General features: G+C 43.4%; 1 protein-coding gene across 4 annotated transcripts in view; it reads left to right on the forward strand.

Annotated features, from left to right (window-relative positions):
* The window catches only part of ARHGAP17 (Rho GTPase activating protein 17), a 90,150-nt gene that overhangs the window by 23,785 nt on the left and 48,577 nt on the right, over positions 1–17,788 (forward strand). For 3 of the 4 annotated variants that reach the window (XM_082669662.1, XM_082669665.1, XM_082669664.1), the window contains exons 2-3: positions 11,637–11,676; positions 15,360–15,464. In XM_082669662.1, coding sequence (XP_082525788.1) covers positions 11,637–11,676; positions 15,360–15,464 — 145 coding nt within the window. The remainder of the gene's footprint in view (positions 1–11,636; positions 11,677–15,359; positions 15,465–17,788) is intronic. The other variant, XM_082669663.1, reaches the window with a different exon arrangement.

Genomic DNA, 17,788 nt, shown 5'->3' on the forward strand with positions numbered 1-17,788 from the left:
TTAGCTTTTTTGCGTGGCTTCTCAGCTCCTGCTGGCCTTTGGCCTCGCCTGGCGGTGAACAGGACACCCCCCACCCCCTGGAGGTCTCAGCTCCACATGCACTGTCCGCGTTGCAGTGCTTTGCGAATTATTTCTCACTATTTTTGCCTGTTTGAGAAAGCTTTGAGATGTCAAACTTAGCTGCCTGCAGGCGCAAGCAAGTACTGTAAATGACTTGAGCAGGCCTGGGAGGGAGGGACTGGGACGTCTGACCGCTGAGGGGAGTCGCACAATGTGCTGGTGGCCGTGAACTTTCTTTCTGACTTTGCCATAAGCAGGAGTCCTCAGTGGAGCTTTTAGACTTAGCACAGGGTTACAGCAGGGATAGCAAATAGATTCCATTCCATGTGCCGGAGGGGAAGAAAGCCAACTGACCCAACAAAAAGCTGTGGGATAAGCTTATGGGTGTAGGAAAACGATAAACTCAATTCAATTTATTTTAAAATATAACAGTTCATCTTAGTCATTGATTGGAATTCAAATAATATTACGGAGATTCAGTTAAGATTGATAGGGTTTGTTATTGTTATTTAAAGTAAAAAATAAATATTACTTAGAGCAGCTGTAAATACATGGGTAAAATTCCATCATTTGGGGAAATAAGGTATAGAACTATGAGACATATGCCGCCCATACTATTACCAAAATTCTTTCTACTTGATCATTTTCCCTCTGATAAATGTCCTATTTCTTTTCAGTGTTATGTATGGAGATTTTTTTTTTCCCATACTATCCCTTTAGAGTTCTGTAAATGCTCTTTTAAGGCTTTTTAAATTACTTTGTGGAATGTGTAGCAAATCGATTCATTTATAAAGTGTCAGAGGGTCCTTTATTTTTAAAATCCAATTAAGTAGATTTGCAATTCCTTCCCAGAAACTTAAGAAGACAGCTAATCTAATGAGATAAAACAGGAAAAACTCACTCAGTAGTCCCCTGGCTCACTGTGAAATCAGATGAGTGAATCCAAACTCCCGAGCAAAGGCTCAAGGGGATTTTGTAAACACTTGTAACAGGAGATGACAGTGTTGCACAAAATCTCGTTCCCAGTGGAATGAAATAGACCACTTAGCCGTGGGTCTGGCCGCTGTAATTTCTCTGAGAATGCAAATTCCGGTGCATGCAGTGCCATGCAGTGTTGTTGCCCCATGTACGATATTGAGAATCCTCAAAAGATTAATCAGAGTTTATCTTACTCATCGAAGATCCATTTAGGTATTTGCAGATAACCAGAATTTAAAATCAGTTTATTAAAAATTCTCTCCAAGTCCCATTTCTTTTTTTTTTTCACTTTAATTGGTATATCAAAGCGAATGTATAAGTGAAAAACCAACAGAACTATGATCTCTTGTGTGAATTTGTAAATTAAAAAACAGCAGCACTGGATCTTGGAGGCATTGGGCGCCGTCAATATTGGATGATAGTACTGGCTTCTGGACCACTAATTTGCATCCCTGGGTAGAGAGTGTACTGAGGTGTAGAAAGATGAGCCCCCAGAGTGGCTGAAGGGATTGAAGAGGAATAATCTGATGGAGTCCTAAAAAGCCAGTGTCTGAAATGTATGTTGGGAAAGTGCAGAAATCCCCCTTCGAAGTCAGAAGAATTTGTAAGTGATTAAAAAGGATTGGAGTTTCATGGGAAACCGTATTTCACTTGTACATGGATCAGAGGTCAGCAAACTATAACCTGTGGACCAAATCCAGCTGCAGTAGGCTCAGAATGGTTTTTGCATTTTTAAATGGTTGAAAAGAAATCAAAAGAAGAATAATATTTCCTGACATACGAAAATCATGTGAATTCGAATTTCAGTGTCCATAAATAAAGTTTATTGGAACCCACCCAGGTTCATTCATTTTTATGTTGTCCCTGGCTGCTTTTGTGCTACATGGCACAGCTGAGTAATTGCAGCAGAGACCATATGGCCTGCAAGCCTAAAATATTTATTATTTAGTCTTTCCAGAAAAAGTGTGTGATGCCTGACACAGACAATTGTATTTATTTACATCCTGTCCTGAAATATGTTTATAAGTAGGAATCAGGAAGAAAACAATCGTTATAATATGTGTTTGGAGGGGGGGACGTGGGTGGGTGGAAGCAGGTAGGCGGAACAGAAACATAATTTCTGACTTTCCTCTGTCACCAGCGTCACCAGCACTGGGCTCTGCCTCCACGTTTGAACAATACTGGCCGAGCCAGCCACCCCCATTCATTTTAGCAGCTGCTTCTCAAACACGAGGCAGAGAAAATACACCTCCAGACCAGCCTCACACACCAGTTCTCAAAGTGATTCTCAAAAGCCTGCTGGCCTGGTTTGCACCACATGCTGTGAGCATCACTGCTACAGACCCCCGGGTGGTCAAACTTTTCCTGTAAACGAGCAGCTGGTATTTTGAGCTCTGCAGACCACACGGTCTCTGTTGCGACAATTCAACTTCTCTGCTGTAGTGAAAACAGCCATAGATAATACATCAGCAAATCAGCCTGGCCGGGCCCTGAGAAAACTGGACTTGTGCACACTGAAACCTGAATTTCATATAATTTTTACATGTGACAAAATATTGTTTATCTATTTGGATTTCTTTCAACCATTTAAAAATAAAACTCTCTTAGCTTGCTGGCTAAACAAAAATAGGCAGTGAACTGGATTTGACCAGCAGGCCATAGTTTACTGACCCCTGGTCATAGAGATGGTTTACTTTCTGTGTTTCTTTTCATGAAAGAAAGATGAATTTTGGAAGACAATATCACGTTTTAGTTGTAGTCATCGTGGATTTTACGGTGGAAGGCAAATCTGTATTTATATTGTATGGCTGCTTTTCTGCCTTAGTGTTACTGAGTTTTTTCCTTGCTATCTCTTTTGAAATCTAGAAAATTCTTTTTCTCAAACCTTTCTCTGTCATAGTGACAGCCATTTACTTTGTCATTCGTTCATTCAGTGTATATTTACTAAGCGCCTACTGTGTGGCAGGCAGGGGCTAAGCTAGGTACTGGCGGAGGGGTGATGCTAAGATAGACCTGGTCCCTGCCCCCAGGGAGCTCTGTTGAGCAGGGATGAGGTCAGTAATACTCAGTGCTTGGAAGACCACAGAGTGCATTGAAGATGTGGACGTGAGCGTTTATTTCCATGGCTCCCACGGTACATGGTTTAAACAGATGTCTGTGCCCTGGGAAGCAGAATGGCAGTTCACGATAGTGGCGTCTGGCATTGAGTGTTGTGATGGCAGAAACTCCTCCAGAAATCAGTCCACGTTTAGAGATGGAAATTATCAGCCCCAATTGGAAATTTTCCTTTGATCCTGTCTCCTCATTTGAGCATTTCTGGAAAAGATGAACACATCACGACCCGCACAGCACTGCTGCTTTTAGGCTTCGGGAATTAGGAGGAAAAAATCTTGCGCTTTACCAGAAAGTGATAAATAAATTAAAAATCCTGCCTGATGTAAGCCTTGCTTGAATGACTAGTGAAATTGCACAGCAACTTGCATAGGAAAAAACAACCCCCAGAGTAAAATGGCGAGTGGGAAGTGCCTTCCTGCTTTGTATTGTTTTTCCAGTTACAGACAGGAAACATCAAGTGTGTTTTCAAGCATGGAACATTGGACACAAAGAAAGCTCTGACAAAGCAGAAAAAAAAAACATATGCAAAAAGTTTAGGTCTGTGTAGCAAAATGTTTGATTGAAAACAATCCAGTTTAGTAAGTATTGTTTTTATGATTGGATCACTTTGTCTTGATAAGTTCAATCTCAGTAAAACCAAGTTTCTTTGGCTTAGGTAAATGGCTTTTAAATGGGGACCTTGGCTGGTATCCTGAATGCTAATTGCCGAACTTTCCTTAGGTAAAAATTCCACATCTCTGGTAAAGATGAATGTTCCAAAACACTTCAGCATAGAAAGGGCTGAGCCTTGGATGAGTCACAGTGATGAGGAAAGTCAGGTCATTTGGACCGCATATTGGGGGAGGTGGGGACATTGATGGTTCCCTAAAATTAAGATGAGGATAACACAGGCCATTGGGGGAATTTTTGTGTGAAGGAGCTACCCCAATTTGTATATTACATTCCACAATCGTGATTTGTAACTTAAAAGTAATCTTTCCTAGATATCCCATATTCATGGATTGGAAGAATTAGTATTGTTAAACTGTCCATACTACTCAATCTATAGATTCAGTATAGTCACATCAAAATTCCAATGGCATTTTTCACAGAAATAGAAAAAAGATTCCTCAAATTCATATGGGACCACAAAAGACCCCTAAATAGCTAAAGCAATACTGAGTAAGAACAAAGCTGAAGGCATCACACATCCTGATTTCAAACTATATTATGAAGCTACAATAATCAAAGCAGTATGGCACTGGGATAAAAACAGACACATAGGCCAATGAAACAGAATAGAGAGCCCAGAAATAAACCCACACATATATGGTCAATTAATCTTCGACAAGGGCGTCAGGAATACACAATAGGGAAAGGATAGTCTATTTGAAATGGTGTTGGAAAAAATCGATATACATATGCAAAAGAATGAAACTGGACTCTACCTTATACCGCTCACAAAAGTTAACTTGAAATGGATTAAAGACTTAAATATAAGACCTGAAACCATAAAGGTCCTAGAAGAAAATAGGGGAAAAACTCATTGATATTGGTCTTGGCAATAGTTTCATATATATGACACTCAAAGCACTAACAACAAAAGCAAAATAAACAAATGGGGCTATATCAAACTAAAAAGCTTCAGCACAGCTAAGGAAACAGTCTACAAAATGAAAAGGCATCTATTGGAATGGCAGAAAACGTTTGCAAACCATATATCTAAGGGATTAATATCCAAAATATATATATATAATTCAATAGTAAACTCATATAATGCAATAGCAAAAAAACCAAATAACCTGATTAAAAAATGGTCAAAGGACCTAAATAGACATTTATCCAGTGAAAACACTTTTCCATATGGCCAACAGGTAATTGGAACCCTTTTGCATTGTTGGTGGTGTAAATTGGTACAGCCATTAAGGAAAACAGTATGGAGGTTCCTCAAAAAATAAAAATAGAACTACCATATGATCCAGCAATCCCACTTCTGGGTATATATCCAAAGGAAGTGAAATCAGTATTTCAAAGAGATATCTGGGCTCCCATGGTCGTTGTAGCATAGTCACGGTAGCTAAGATACAGAAACAACCTAAGTGTCTGTCAACGATGGATGGATAGATAAAGAAGTTGTATACACACACACACACACACACACACACACACAGGAACATTATTCAGCCGTGAGAAAGAAGGAAATCAGGAAATCCTGCCATTTGCAACACATGGATGACATTATGAAGGACATTATGCTAAGTGAAATAAACCAGACAGAGAAAGACAAATACTATATGATCTCACTTATATGTGAAATCTTAAAAAAAAAAAAAAAAAAAAAAAGTCAAACTCATGGAAACAGAGAGTAGAATGGTGGTTACCAGGGACTGGGGAATCAGGGAAATGGGGAGATGCTAGTCAAAGGGTATAAGCCTTCAGTTATAAGATGAATAAATTCTGGGGATCTAATGTACAGCATGGTGACTATAGTTAATAATACATACTTGACATCTGTTAAGAGAGTAGATCTTAAGCATTCTCACAACTATAACAAAAAAGGTAATGGACGGGGCTTCCCTGGTGGCGCAGTGGTTGAGAGTCCGCCTGCCAATGCAGGGGACACGGGTTCGTGCCCCAGTCCGGGAAGATCCCACATGCCGCGGAGCAGCTAGGCGCGTGAGCCATGGCCGCTGAGCCTGCGCGTCCAGAGCCTGTGCTCCGCAACGGGAGAGGCCACAACAGTGAGAGGTCCGCATACAGCAAAAAAAAAAAAGGTAATGGATGTGTTCATTAACCTGATTGTGGTAGTCATTTCACAATGTATATGTAAGTCAAATCATCACACTGTATACTTTAAATATATACAGTTTTTTTTTGTTTGTTTGTTTTATTTTTTTGCGGTACGCGGGCCTCTTACTGTTGTGGCCTCTCCTGTTGCGGCGCACAGGCTCCGGACGCGCAGGTTCAGCGGCCATGGCTCACGGGCCCATCCGCTCCGCGGCATGTGGGATCTTCCCGGACCAGGGCACGAACCCATGTCCCCTGCATCGACAGGCGGACTCTCAACCACTGTGCCACCAGGGAAGCCCAAATATATACAGTTTTATTTGTCAATTATACTTCAGTAAAGCTGGGGAGAAAATAATCTTTCTTGATATTTGTCTTTCTCTGACTTACTTCACTGAAATTATTTAAAATTGCCTATAATCAGGAAAGATTATTTTCCCCCCAGCTTTACTGATGTATAATTGACAAATAAAACTGTACCTCATTGCAGTTTTTATTTGCAGCTGAGCATAGTAGTGCCTATGGACTTTTTGATTTTTCCAAAGTTAATTCTTGCTTTCTTTTTATATTGGCTTTGTTTTCTTTGTGGCTGTCTCAGTGCTATGGTCATATAACTGACTCTCAAAAAAAAAACCCTGATTTGTATTACTTGCATTTGTTTGCATTGTATTAGATTTTTTTTCATTTCATGTTACCAGTGTGAGGTCACTGAACAAGGAGCTGGGATGAGATGCACAGAGTTGGTCCTCCTGGACCACTGAGCTGTTACTAAGTCATACCTGCTAAGCACCCTCATTGGGATTTTATTTTATCTTATTAATTAATTAATTAATTTTTAATTGAAGTATAGTTGGTTTACAGTGTTGTGTTAATTTCTGATTTATAGCAAAGTGATTCAGTTACACATACACATATATATATCCTTTTCCATTATGGTTTATTATAAGATATTGAATATAGTTTCCTGTGCTATACAGTAGGACCTTGTTGTTTATCTATTTTATATATAGTAGTTTGTCCCTGTTAATCCCAAACTCCTACTAATTTATTCCTTCTTCCCTCTTCCCCTGTGGTAACCATAAGTTTGTTTTCTATGTCTGTGAATCTGTTTCTGTTTTGTAAGTAAGTTCATTTGAATCATATTCTAGATTCCACATATAGGTGATATCATATGATATTTGTCCTTCTCCGTCTGACTTTCTTCACTTAGTATGGTAATCTCTAGGTCCATCCAGGTTGCTGCAAGTGACATTACTGTATTCTTTTGTATGGCTGAGTAATATTCCATTGTTTATATATACCACATCTTCTTTATTCATTTGTTGATGGACACTTATGTTGCTTCCATGTCTTGCCTATTGTAAATAGTGCTGCAGTGAATATTGGGATACATATATCTTTTTGAATTATAATTTTGTCTGGAATATATGCCCAGGAGTGGGATTGCTGGATCATACGATAACTCTATTTTTAGTTTTTAAGGAACCTCCGTACTGTTTTCCATAGTGGAAACTTACATTCCCACCAACAGTGTAGGAGGGGCCCCTTTTCTCCACACCCTCTCCAGCATTTGTTATTTGTAGACTTTTTAATGATAGCCATTCTGACCAGTGTGGTGGTACCTCATTGTAGTTTTGATTTGCATTTCTCTAACAGTTAGCAATGTTGAGCATCTTTTCATGTGCCCACTGGCCATCTGTACCACATTGGGATTTTGAAACTAAGTTTTCCTCTTCTATTTTAAAAATTTTGTTTCAAAAGAGGACGTATTTGCTCTGAATCTATTCTTTTGAACTTGTGAATATTTTAATAGGCCTTGGTACTCTTCTCTGTGTATACTTATACCTACAGAAGGAGATTTCAGAGTGCTGTCAGAGGTGCCCAGGGCCCTATCCAGACCTTTGGGTTCTGGCCAGTGAAGACAAGGTGAAAGTTACATAGTCCAGTGGTGGTACTTTGCTTGAGGAGTGGCAAGGCTGTTGATCGAGAGGGAGTAGTGGTGAAGCTATGGCGGTCTCATGCCAGGTCTGTCCCTGCTAGGCCAACTGTCAGACTTCTTTCTGAGGCTGCTTGCTTGAGCTTATAGTCAGCTGGGGCCCTGCTCCACTTCCCTAACTGGCGTGACTACCTGGGTTTGGTGCTTCAGCAGTGCCTGGCACCACGTGTGGCAAGCGAGGGCTGGGATGGCATATTGGCTTGCTGCTTGCAGAACTTGTTCATAGAGTTGAGAGTTGACCTCTTCTGGAAGCTGGGACCTCGACCTCATCTCCAGGCTGGGCTCCTCTGGACCTGGGAGGTATTTGAGTCAGGTCAGAGTTCCAGTTTCCTGCAGAAACCAATGAGTGAGCCACTCCTGTAGGCATCTCCAAGTTAACTGGGGCACTGCTATGACGACCAGTATTGGAATTCTCTGTGCCAACGCCTGGGTTTAACTTGACGTGCCGTCACTCAAGTGTGGGCTGGGGGTGTGGGCCACCATACTTGTTGCGTCTCGTGCTGCTCTGAGCCTAGCAGTGTTTTGAGGTCATTCTAGGGGATCCCACCATTTTTGGGCCACATGGCTTTTCCTTCTCTTGCGTTGGTTCATGGGCAAGATCATGCAGCCTTCCATGGCGCAGTGTATCTGATAAAAAGGCTTCAAATTTCCTGGTTCACTGATGCTCTTCCTTCCCCCCTCCTTCAATGATCAGAACTGAAACAGTTTTTTTCTTTTTCCTTTAAAAATTTCCTGGTTCGTTGCAATGGGAATTTGGTAGGGAATGTTAAATGACTTGGTTTAAATCACTATTTGAGCCAGAAATCCAAAATGTCACTTTGTAGTGATTCTGGGTATAACATTGTATGGCAACAATGCTGCCTTTTTGGACTGTGGAGAGAAAGTCTTTGTAAAAAATGATCGTGATCTGGCAGCTGAGGCTTCAACAGCTCAGAATGCTCTGCCAGCTAGAATGGGCATCATCAGAAAATCACACCAGTCCCTGCCCCACCTCACACCAGTTAGAATGGGCATCATCAGAAAATCTACAAACAACAAATGCTGGAGAGGGTGTGGAGAAAAGGGAACCCTCTTGCACTGTTGGTGGGAATGTAAATTGATACGGCCACTATGGAGAACAGTATGGAGGTTCCTTAAAAAACTAAAAATAGAACTAAAAACTAAAAATAGATTGTTGGCTGCCACATGGATCTTCTAGAAAGGTCCTTGAAGTCCACAGGAGTTCTGAAGCATAGATAAGGGAAAGTTGTGACAATACTTTGGTTTTTCTTGTTTGTTTGTTTTGTTTTTTTGCGGTACGAGGGCCTCTCACGTTGTGGAGCAAAGGCTCCAGATGCGCAGGCTCAGCGGCCATGGCTCACGGGCCCAGCCGCTCCATGGCATGTGGGATCTTCCCGGACCGGGGCACGAACCCGTGTCCCCTGCATCGGCAGGCGGACTCGCAACCACTGCGCCACCAGGGAAGCCCCACTTTGTTTCTTTTGAAAATAAAGATGAGATAGCTGAAGGAAGGAAGACTCAATTGTTGTTACTCATTGCATAACGTTTCTGGATTTGTGACAGACTTGTTTGCTGTGAAACTCAGAAATGGTCATTTGAAGAACTGAAGTTTAATTTTCTCTAGAGCAGTCTTTTCTCAAAGTGTGGTCTACAGGCCTCCTGCCATGGAATTCTGGGCAGCGAGGGGCTTGTTAAAAATGCAGGGTCTCACACACCTATGGTCAACTAGTCTATGACAAAAGAGGCAAGGATATACAATGGGAAAAGACAGACTCTTCAATAAGTGGTGTTGGGAAAACTGGGCAGCTGCATGTAAAAGAATGAAATTAGAACACTCCCTAACACCATACACAAAAATAAACTGAAAATGGATTAGAGACCTAAATGTAAGACCGGTCACTATAAAACTCTTAGAGGAAAACGTAGGAAGAACACTCTTTGACATTAATCAAAGCAAGATCTTTTTTGATCCACCTCCTAGAGTAATGGAAATAAAAACAAAAATAAACAAATGGGACCTAATAAAACTTAAAAGCTTTTGCACAGCAAAGGAAACCATAAACAAAATGAAAAGACAACCCTCAGAATAGGAGAAAATATTTGCAAACGAATCAACGGACAAAGGATTGATCTCCAAAATATATAAACAGCTCATGCAGCTCAATATTAAAAAAACAAACAACCCAATCCAAAAATGGGCAGAAGACCTAAACAGACATTTCTCCAAAGAAGACATACAGATGGCCAAGAAGCACATGAAAAGCTGCTCAACATCACTAATCATTAGAGAAATGCAAATCAAAACTACCATGAGGTATCACCTCACACCAGTTAGAATGAGCATCATCAGAAAATCTACAAACAACAAATGCTGGAGAGGGTGTGGAGAAAGGGGAACCCTCTTGCACTGTTGGTGGGAATGTAAATTGATACAGCCACTATGGAGAACAGTATGGAGGTTCCTTAAAAAACTAAAAATAGAACTACCATATGACCCAGCAATCCCACTACTGGGCATATACCCAGAGAAAACTATAATTCAAAAAGACACATGCACCCCAATATTCATTGCAGCACTATTTACAATAGCCATGTCATGGAAGCAACCTAAATGCCCATCAACAGACAAATGGATAAAGAAGATGTGGCACATATATGCGATGGAATATTACTCAGCCATAAAAAGGAATGAAATTGGGTCATTTGTAGAGACGTGGATGGATCTAGAGACTGTCGTACAGAATGAAGTCAGAGAAAAACAAATATCATATATTAACGCATATATGTGGAACCTAGAAAAATGGTACAGATCAACTGGTTTGCAGGGCAGAAATAGAGATGCAGATGTAGAGAACAAACGTATGGACACCAAGGGGGAAAGCGGCGGGAGGTGGGGGTGGTGGTGTGATGAATTGGGAGATTGGGATTGACATGTATATGTTGATGTGTATAAAATTGATGACTAATAAGAACCTGCTGTATAAAAAAATTAATAAAATTCAAAAAAAAAATGCAGGGTCTCACTCCAGACCTATGGAATTAGAAACTCTTGAGGTGAGACCAGGAAAATGGCATTTTAAGACAGCACATCCTCCCCCAACTCCCTGATGGGTCTGTGCATGCCCAAGTTTGAGAACCACTGGTCTCAATCATTTGTTCTTGTTTTGGGGTGCTATTCTCTGCAAACTTTCTTTTGTTTTTTTTTTTTTAATAAATTTATTTATTTTTGGCTGTGTTGGGTCTTTGTTGCTGCACACAGCTTTCTCTAGTTGCGGAGAGCGGGGGCTACTCTTCACTGTGGTGTGCGGGCTTCTCTTGTTGCGCAGCATGGGCTCTAGGGCACGTGGGCTTCAGTAGTTGCAGCGCACAGGCTCAGTAGTTGTGGCTTGCAGGCTGTAGAGTGCAGGCTCAGTAGTTGTGGCACACGGGCTTAGTTGCTCTGTGGCATGTGGGATCTTCCCAGACCAGGGCTCAAACCTGTGTCCCCTGCATTGGCAGGTGGATTCTTAACCACTGTGCTACCAGGGAAGCCCCTCATTTGTTTTTTTTCTTTGGTTTTTTCTTAAGTTGCCCTCTGATATAAAAATTGGTAAAATTTGTCCCCTTGTGATCATTCATTTCTGTCTGTTTTGTTTTAAACTCCAGGACAATAATTACTCGATTTCATGAGTTGCTTTTTATTTCTGAATGTCTGATTTTGAACTTTTCATTTTTCCCACAGAGCCGAGAAAACAGAAGTCCTCAGTGATGATCTGTTACAGGTAACAAAAGAAAGACTTTTAAAAGTGCTCTGTTTAAACAACAACAGCAACAAAAACCCATAGCAAGAACTGAAGCTTATGGTTCTTTGCTTTTTTTGGGGTTTTGCCTGAAACAGAATTAGTGTGATTAGCATGGTTTTGAGCAGGAAAGAAAAGCAGTTGAGATGTGCGGTGATCAAAAGGGGATCTGAAACTTGGGTGGCATGTTATGAAGTTCAGATGGAGCTAGTCCTGCGTTCAAGTGCCAGGTGTTGGGGTGAGCACAGGGGAGGAGCCTGGCTGGCCCGGCCGGTCCACTGGCACTGTGGCCTGGTCATGCGTCCTGGGCAGGCTGCTGCGCTGGCGACCTTGATGGGACAGGCTCTGCCAGCTGCGGCAGTGGCCCCACTGGTTCCAACCTAGATTTCAGGTTTTTTGCTCCCTTTTATGCTTCTTCCCTAAAAGTGACCTAAGTTGGGTCCTGAAGGACTCAGAGTCTCAGTGACAGTGACCAGATCTCAGAACCCCCCAGGGGCCCTAGTGTGGCCTCACACCAATGGGCCAGACTTTCCTTTCCATAGGGAGGGGCGTTTCCTGCTGGGGACCTTAGCCAGGGCCACTCACGCCATTTCTCAACAGGTTTCCCTAACTTTGGGGCTGGGAGTTTCTCCCAGGAGGGCCTGGACCCTTTATACACATCACTTTAGCCAACCCCACTCCGTCCCCACCCACACCGAATACTTTGTGAAGGACAGGACCCCTTCTGCACCTTTTCCTTGCCTCTCATTTCCATCACCTGCCTCTGGTGCACTCCAGTGAGTCCCTGGAGACCAGAGATCTGCTCCCAGGTGGCTTTCTGTCTCTTCCCATGCAGAGAAGGAGCTGCATAATTTTAAAAAAAGCTATTTCTGCCCCACCATGCCACAACAGCCTTCTAAATTATGGCAGTCTTTTGCAGGTAGAAGATTTTAAGAGCACTTTTTTTTTCTACTTTTGAGGACTAGAAGTTTTTATCAAGGATGAGAAAGGTTTTTTCAAGAAAAGATTTATTAAGGAATCATAATCTTTAAAAAAATTTTTTATTAAGGCATAGTTGATATACAATATTATAGTTTAAGAATCAGATTCTTAACAGTATTTCCTCACTGGTTTTTATCAGATATTTCAAATCCATTTTCAGAATTTTAGAAATATTGTTTGGTTACACTAGGTTTTCCTGTCAGCATTCTCCCACCTACATCCCACGTCAGTAATATACGTCATTCCATTTCATCCTTTAAGCCCTGCAAGGAGGCCAGAGGCCTTGCAGGCAGGTGGAGGATGGCAGAGATATTGCACGGGAATCAGACAGTGACTGTCTGTGCTTGTCCCTTTGCCCAAACGTCCTCTGGGGCCTGAGGAGTTTGCTAGTTTCTAGGAACTCCCTTTTTTTTTAAAATTTATTTTATTGAAGTATAGTTGATTTACAATGCTGTGTTAATTTCTGCTGTACAACAAAGTGATTCAGTTATACACATATGTACATTCTTTTTCATATTCTTTTCCATTATGGTTTGTCACAGGATATAGGAACTCCTTATTTTATAACACAGATACTCCACGTCTGCAGCAATTGTTTTCCTGCTCTGATTTCTGTTTGTTTTTTTTTTAACCGTAAAGAAGGCATGTAATGGTTCAAAGTGCTGAGTGCTGGGTCTGGTGACCAGCCACCTGGATTCCCATCCCAGGTCTGCCCCTGACTAGCTCGGTGGCCTCAGGAATTCACTTAACCTCCCTCTGCCTCAGTTTCCACTTCTCTAAAAGGAGGGTAATCACTGTATCCCCGCATGGGTTTGTTAGGAGGGATTCATGGGTTAAACATGGTTAGCCCTGGGAGTGGGGCCCGTCACGTAGTGAGGGCTAAATATTATATTAGTGATTTGGTGGTATGATTACCACTGTCACAAGCCACAGAGCTTTTTTTCTTTTTTTTTTTTCCGGTACGCGGGCCCCTCACTGCTGTGGCCTCTCCCGCGCAGGCTCAGCGGCCGTGGCCCACGGGCCCAGCTGCTCCGTGGCATGTGGGATCCTCCCGGACTGGGGCACAAACCCGCGTCCCCTGCATCGGCAGGCAGACTCTCAACCACTGCGCCGCCAGGGAAGCCCCCACAGAGATTACTTTGTTTCTGATGTGAGACTTCCCTTAATTTGCTCTTTCTCCTGCCTCTTTTCTTAGATCTCTGGTAGAGCAGTTCAAGAGGCTGCCTTTTTATCTTGTTTGTATGGAGTTTACCCAGGAGGCTGTGAATCCCAGGAGGGTGGGAACCACAATTTACTTACTGTTGTTTTTCTAATACCTTGTGCAGGGTATATACAATATATATACTTGTTCTTTCAACAAATATTACCTTCCATTTGGGCCAGGCAGTGATCTAGGCACTTGGGATAAATCTGTGAACAAAACAGACCAAGGCCCTATCCCTTCGGACTTTACATTCTAGTGGAAATTGGAATCAAGTGAAATGGAGTTTTGGGGGTTTTCTCCCCTCCCCCCCCCCCCCGCTTTTGTGGCAAATGAAGAATGTGTATTAGTTTTCCAATGTCTTAGAATCGGGTCATTATAAGATTTGGGGCAAGTAATGTGGCATCTGGCCCTAAATAAATGTGGCTGCAGATCGGGGTCCTGGGATGGGGCCTTGGTTGGATCTGAAGAAGGCCTGCTTGAGAAAGAGGCACAAAACCATCTCATTGGGTAAAATGTTTTGGGGTAAAAATGTATTCTGCTTTGAACTTGTTGATTTTTCTTTAAAATAGAAAGCATCCCTAAGGGCCTGCCCTCATTCTTAATGAGTCATCAGAATACACATTTTTGGCATTCCTTCCTGTAAAAAGCAGCTCTCTTTGCCATAAACAGCCATATCCCAGCAATAATATTTTGGGAAGCTAATCGTGATGTGTGGGCCCCTAAGTCAGTGTTTCTTACGGCTGGCTGTCCATTCTGCTTTAGAGGTTTATTATTAAAAAAAAAAAAAACCACCCCAAGCCCAATAAGGAATAATGTTGAAAACATTGATCTTGAGTTTTAGTTGTGGAACATTTTTTTTGATTCTCTGTCTGTTGTACCGTGTGTGGAGGGCTCCATTGCCATGTGCAGGAGAGAGCTGAATGTCCCTGTGGCTCTCCCACTTGGCCTTGGGCCTGAGGCTGGGCTTAGGCTGTTCATCTGCAGTTCTGCTGGTTGGACCTGGGACTTTGCTGGTGCTGTAGTGTGTGAGTTTGTCACCACTTATCTGATAGCAAGTTCTAGTCAGGACTGTCCCCTACCCCTGGACATGAATTCAGCCTTTAAGGGATCTGAAAACTCAGTGTTTCTCAACTAGGGGTGATTTTGCCCTCCAGGGGGATATTTGACAATGTCTGGGGGCAGTCTTGGTTGTCACGAAGAGGGGAGTTGGGTGCTACTGGCATCTAGTGGGTGGAGACCAGAAATGATGGTAAACCTACTGATGATGCACGGGACAGCTGCCCACAACCCAGAATTCTCCAGCCCACGTATCCATAGTGAGAAGCCCTGGGGTAGCTGCATGGGAACCATTTCCATTTCCATCCAAGTGAAAAATTCAACGGCAGGATGCTTTTTCCTGCCTACATGCAAACACCGCAGGAGGAAGAGGCTGCGTTGGTCTTGAGCCTTGCCAACGGCTCATCTGTCTTTGTGTTGTCAGATCGAGCGGCGCTTGGACACAGTGCGCTCCATGTGTCACCATTCCCACAAGCGCCTGGTGGCCTGCTTCCAGGGGCAGCACGGCACCGATGCCGAGAGGAGACACGTGAGTACCGGGTGGACTTGGAGCCGTGGTTCTCGCCCCGTCTCTGAGAGGCTCTTCTCCCTCTATCAGTCGATTTTTCCCAAGCGGCATCAGCAGATTTGCCTGCAGACCTGTACCTTGTATCGACATTCACGTTCATGACACCGGCCTTATCATAGCATTCTTTTGTGCTTAAGACATCCCTGAGCCGAAAGCCATATTCACACTGAATTCTCTCCAGGTGCTTTTAGAGATGTGTCATCATAAGAGAATGGACACATCAGTTAGGAATCCTCTGATGGCAGAAAGCTGCAAGCCTCTCTTAAAGTGACTGAGAAAGTAGAGTTTATTGGCGTACTAACTGAAAAGTCCAGTAGTCAGGATGGACTCCAGGTAAGGCTTGGGCTAGGCTTTCGGTGATGTAAACCAGGACCCCAGTTTCTTTCCTTCTCTCCTTCTCTCCCCTCGGCCTTCTTCAGTGTCTGCCTTATCCCTCGTGGTTGCAAGCTGGCTACCAGCAGCTCTCATGGGCTACCTACTTCCTTGTGCACGTCCAGCAGGAATAGAGAGCGTCTCTTCCAGTAGTTTTTCTTAATGGAGTGAGAAGACTTCTTTTTTCCATACTTTTGGCAGGTAGAAATCCCTTCCCATTGCATTGATCTTGTTGAGTCACATTCTCCATTACTGAACAAACTCCTCCCACAACCCACAACCAGTTACTGCGGGGAGGGATGAGGTTGGGCGAGGAGACAGGACGTGCTGGTTGGCATAAGCTAACCACAGCTCACCCCAGAGCATGGGCTGTGGTCCTACCTCCAGCTCATAGGCTCCATTGAGACCAGGATAGGTCCTTAGGAGGACTCAGGAAGGATGGGCTCTAGGAAACAATCAAATGTCTACTCCAGGGTATGTTCAGAGCGTCCAGGTCCCCGTGTCCCACCAGCAGAGCACAGCAGCTTTGTTCGTCAGGCAGTTCCGCCCTTAGTTTTATGAGTTCCCAGCTTACGAGCATACCCTGACCCCCCATATAACATTAAGGTGGGAGTTTCCATGGCACACAGGGAAGCTATGATTTCCCATATATATATTTTCTTAAATTTCTTAAATTTCTTTATTTTTGGCTGCTTTGGGTCTTCGTTGCTGCACGCAGGCTTTCTCTAGTTGCGGTGAGCAGGGGCTACTCTTCGTTGCGGTGCATGGGCGTCTCATTGCAGTGCCTTCACTTGTTGCGGAGCACGGGCTCTAGGCATGTGGGCTTCAGTAGTTGTGGCACACGCGCTCAGTAGTTGTGGCTCACGGACTCTAGAGCGCGGGCTCAGTAGTTGTGGCACACAGGTTTAGTTGCTCCGCGGCATGTGGGATCTTCCCGGACCAGGGCTTGAACCCATGTCCTCTGCATTGGCAGGCAGATTCTTAACCACTGCACCACCAGGGAAGCCCATCCCATATTGTTTTATTTGCCACTAGATGTCTCAAAAGGAAGAGCTGCTGTGCAGACGATCTGTGTCACCCTCCTTTTATATTTCCTACACACATTTCTGGCCAACTTGACAACAGGGTTACTCCTCTCTTGCACAGCACATAGTTTCCGCAGTGATGTGTATCAAAGGAGCAGAAGTCTGCATGCACCTCCGATGCCAGGAGTGCTTGCTGCAGTTCCCGTCCATCAGAACCAGGCCCAATCCACTGGTCCTGCCCCCTCTGCCCCTTTGCATTCTCTTGCCATGGCTTCTGCTCTGCCTGCCCTTTTAATATTGTTTCCTAAGCTTCTGCCCTTCATCTCCTTATTCTCGCCATCACATTCCTTGGGCCGCCTCCTCTCTTCTCATGGCGCCTAACTAATGTGTTTATTCAGACACTTGTAAACCATTTTCAACGAAGCAAAAAACTTCCTCCCGTAGTTGTCTATTTTAGCACGCGTAACCAGTTCTTCTGTGTTGACTCTTGGATTCTATCCACCCTAGTATGCAAGTTAGGTTATCTTTTTTTATGAGTGAAGGGCATGTGTTTGTTTTGTTTTTTAATATATTTATATATTTATTTATTTGGCTGCGTTGGGTCTTCGTTGCTGCACGGAGGCACTCTCTAGTTGCAGCGAGCGGGGGCAACTCTTCGTTGTGGTGCGTGGGCTTATTGTGGTGGCTTCTCTTGTTGCGGAGCATGGGCTCTAGGCGCGCGGGCTTCAGTAGTTGTGGCACGCAGGCTCAGTAGTTGTGGCTCGTGGGCTGTAGAGTGCAGGCTCAGTAGTTGTGGCTCACGGGCTTAGTTGCTCTGCACCATGTGGGATCTTCCCAGACCAGGGCTCGAACTCGTGTTCCCTGCATTGGCAGGCAGATTCTTAAGCA

This window comes from Grampus griseus (assembly GCF_964374135.1).
Source record: "Grampus griseus genome assembly, chromosome: 14".
Classification (NCBI taxonomy): domain Eukaryota; kingdom Metazoa; phylum Chordata; class Mammalia; order Artiodactyla; family Delphinidae; genus Grampus; species Grampus griseus.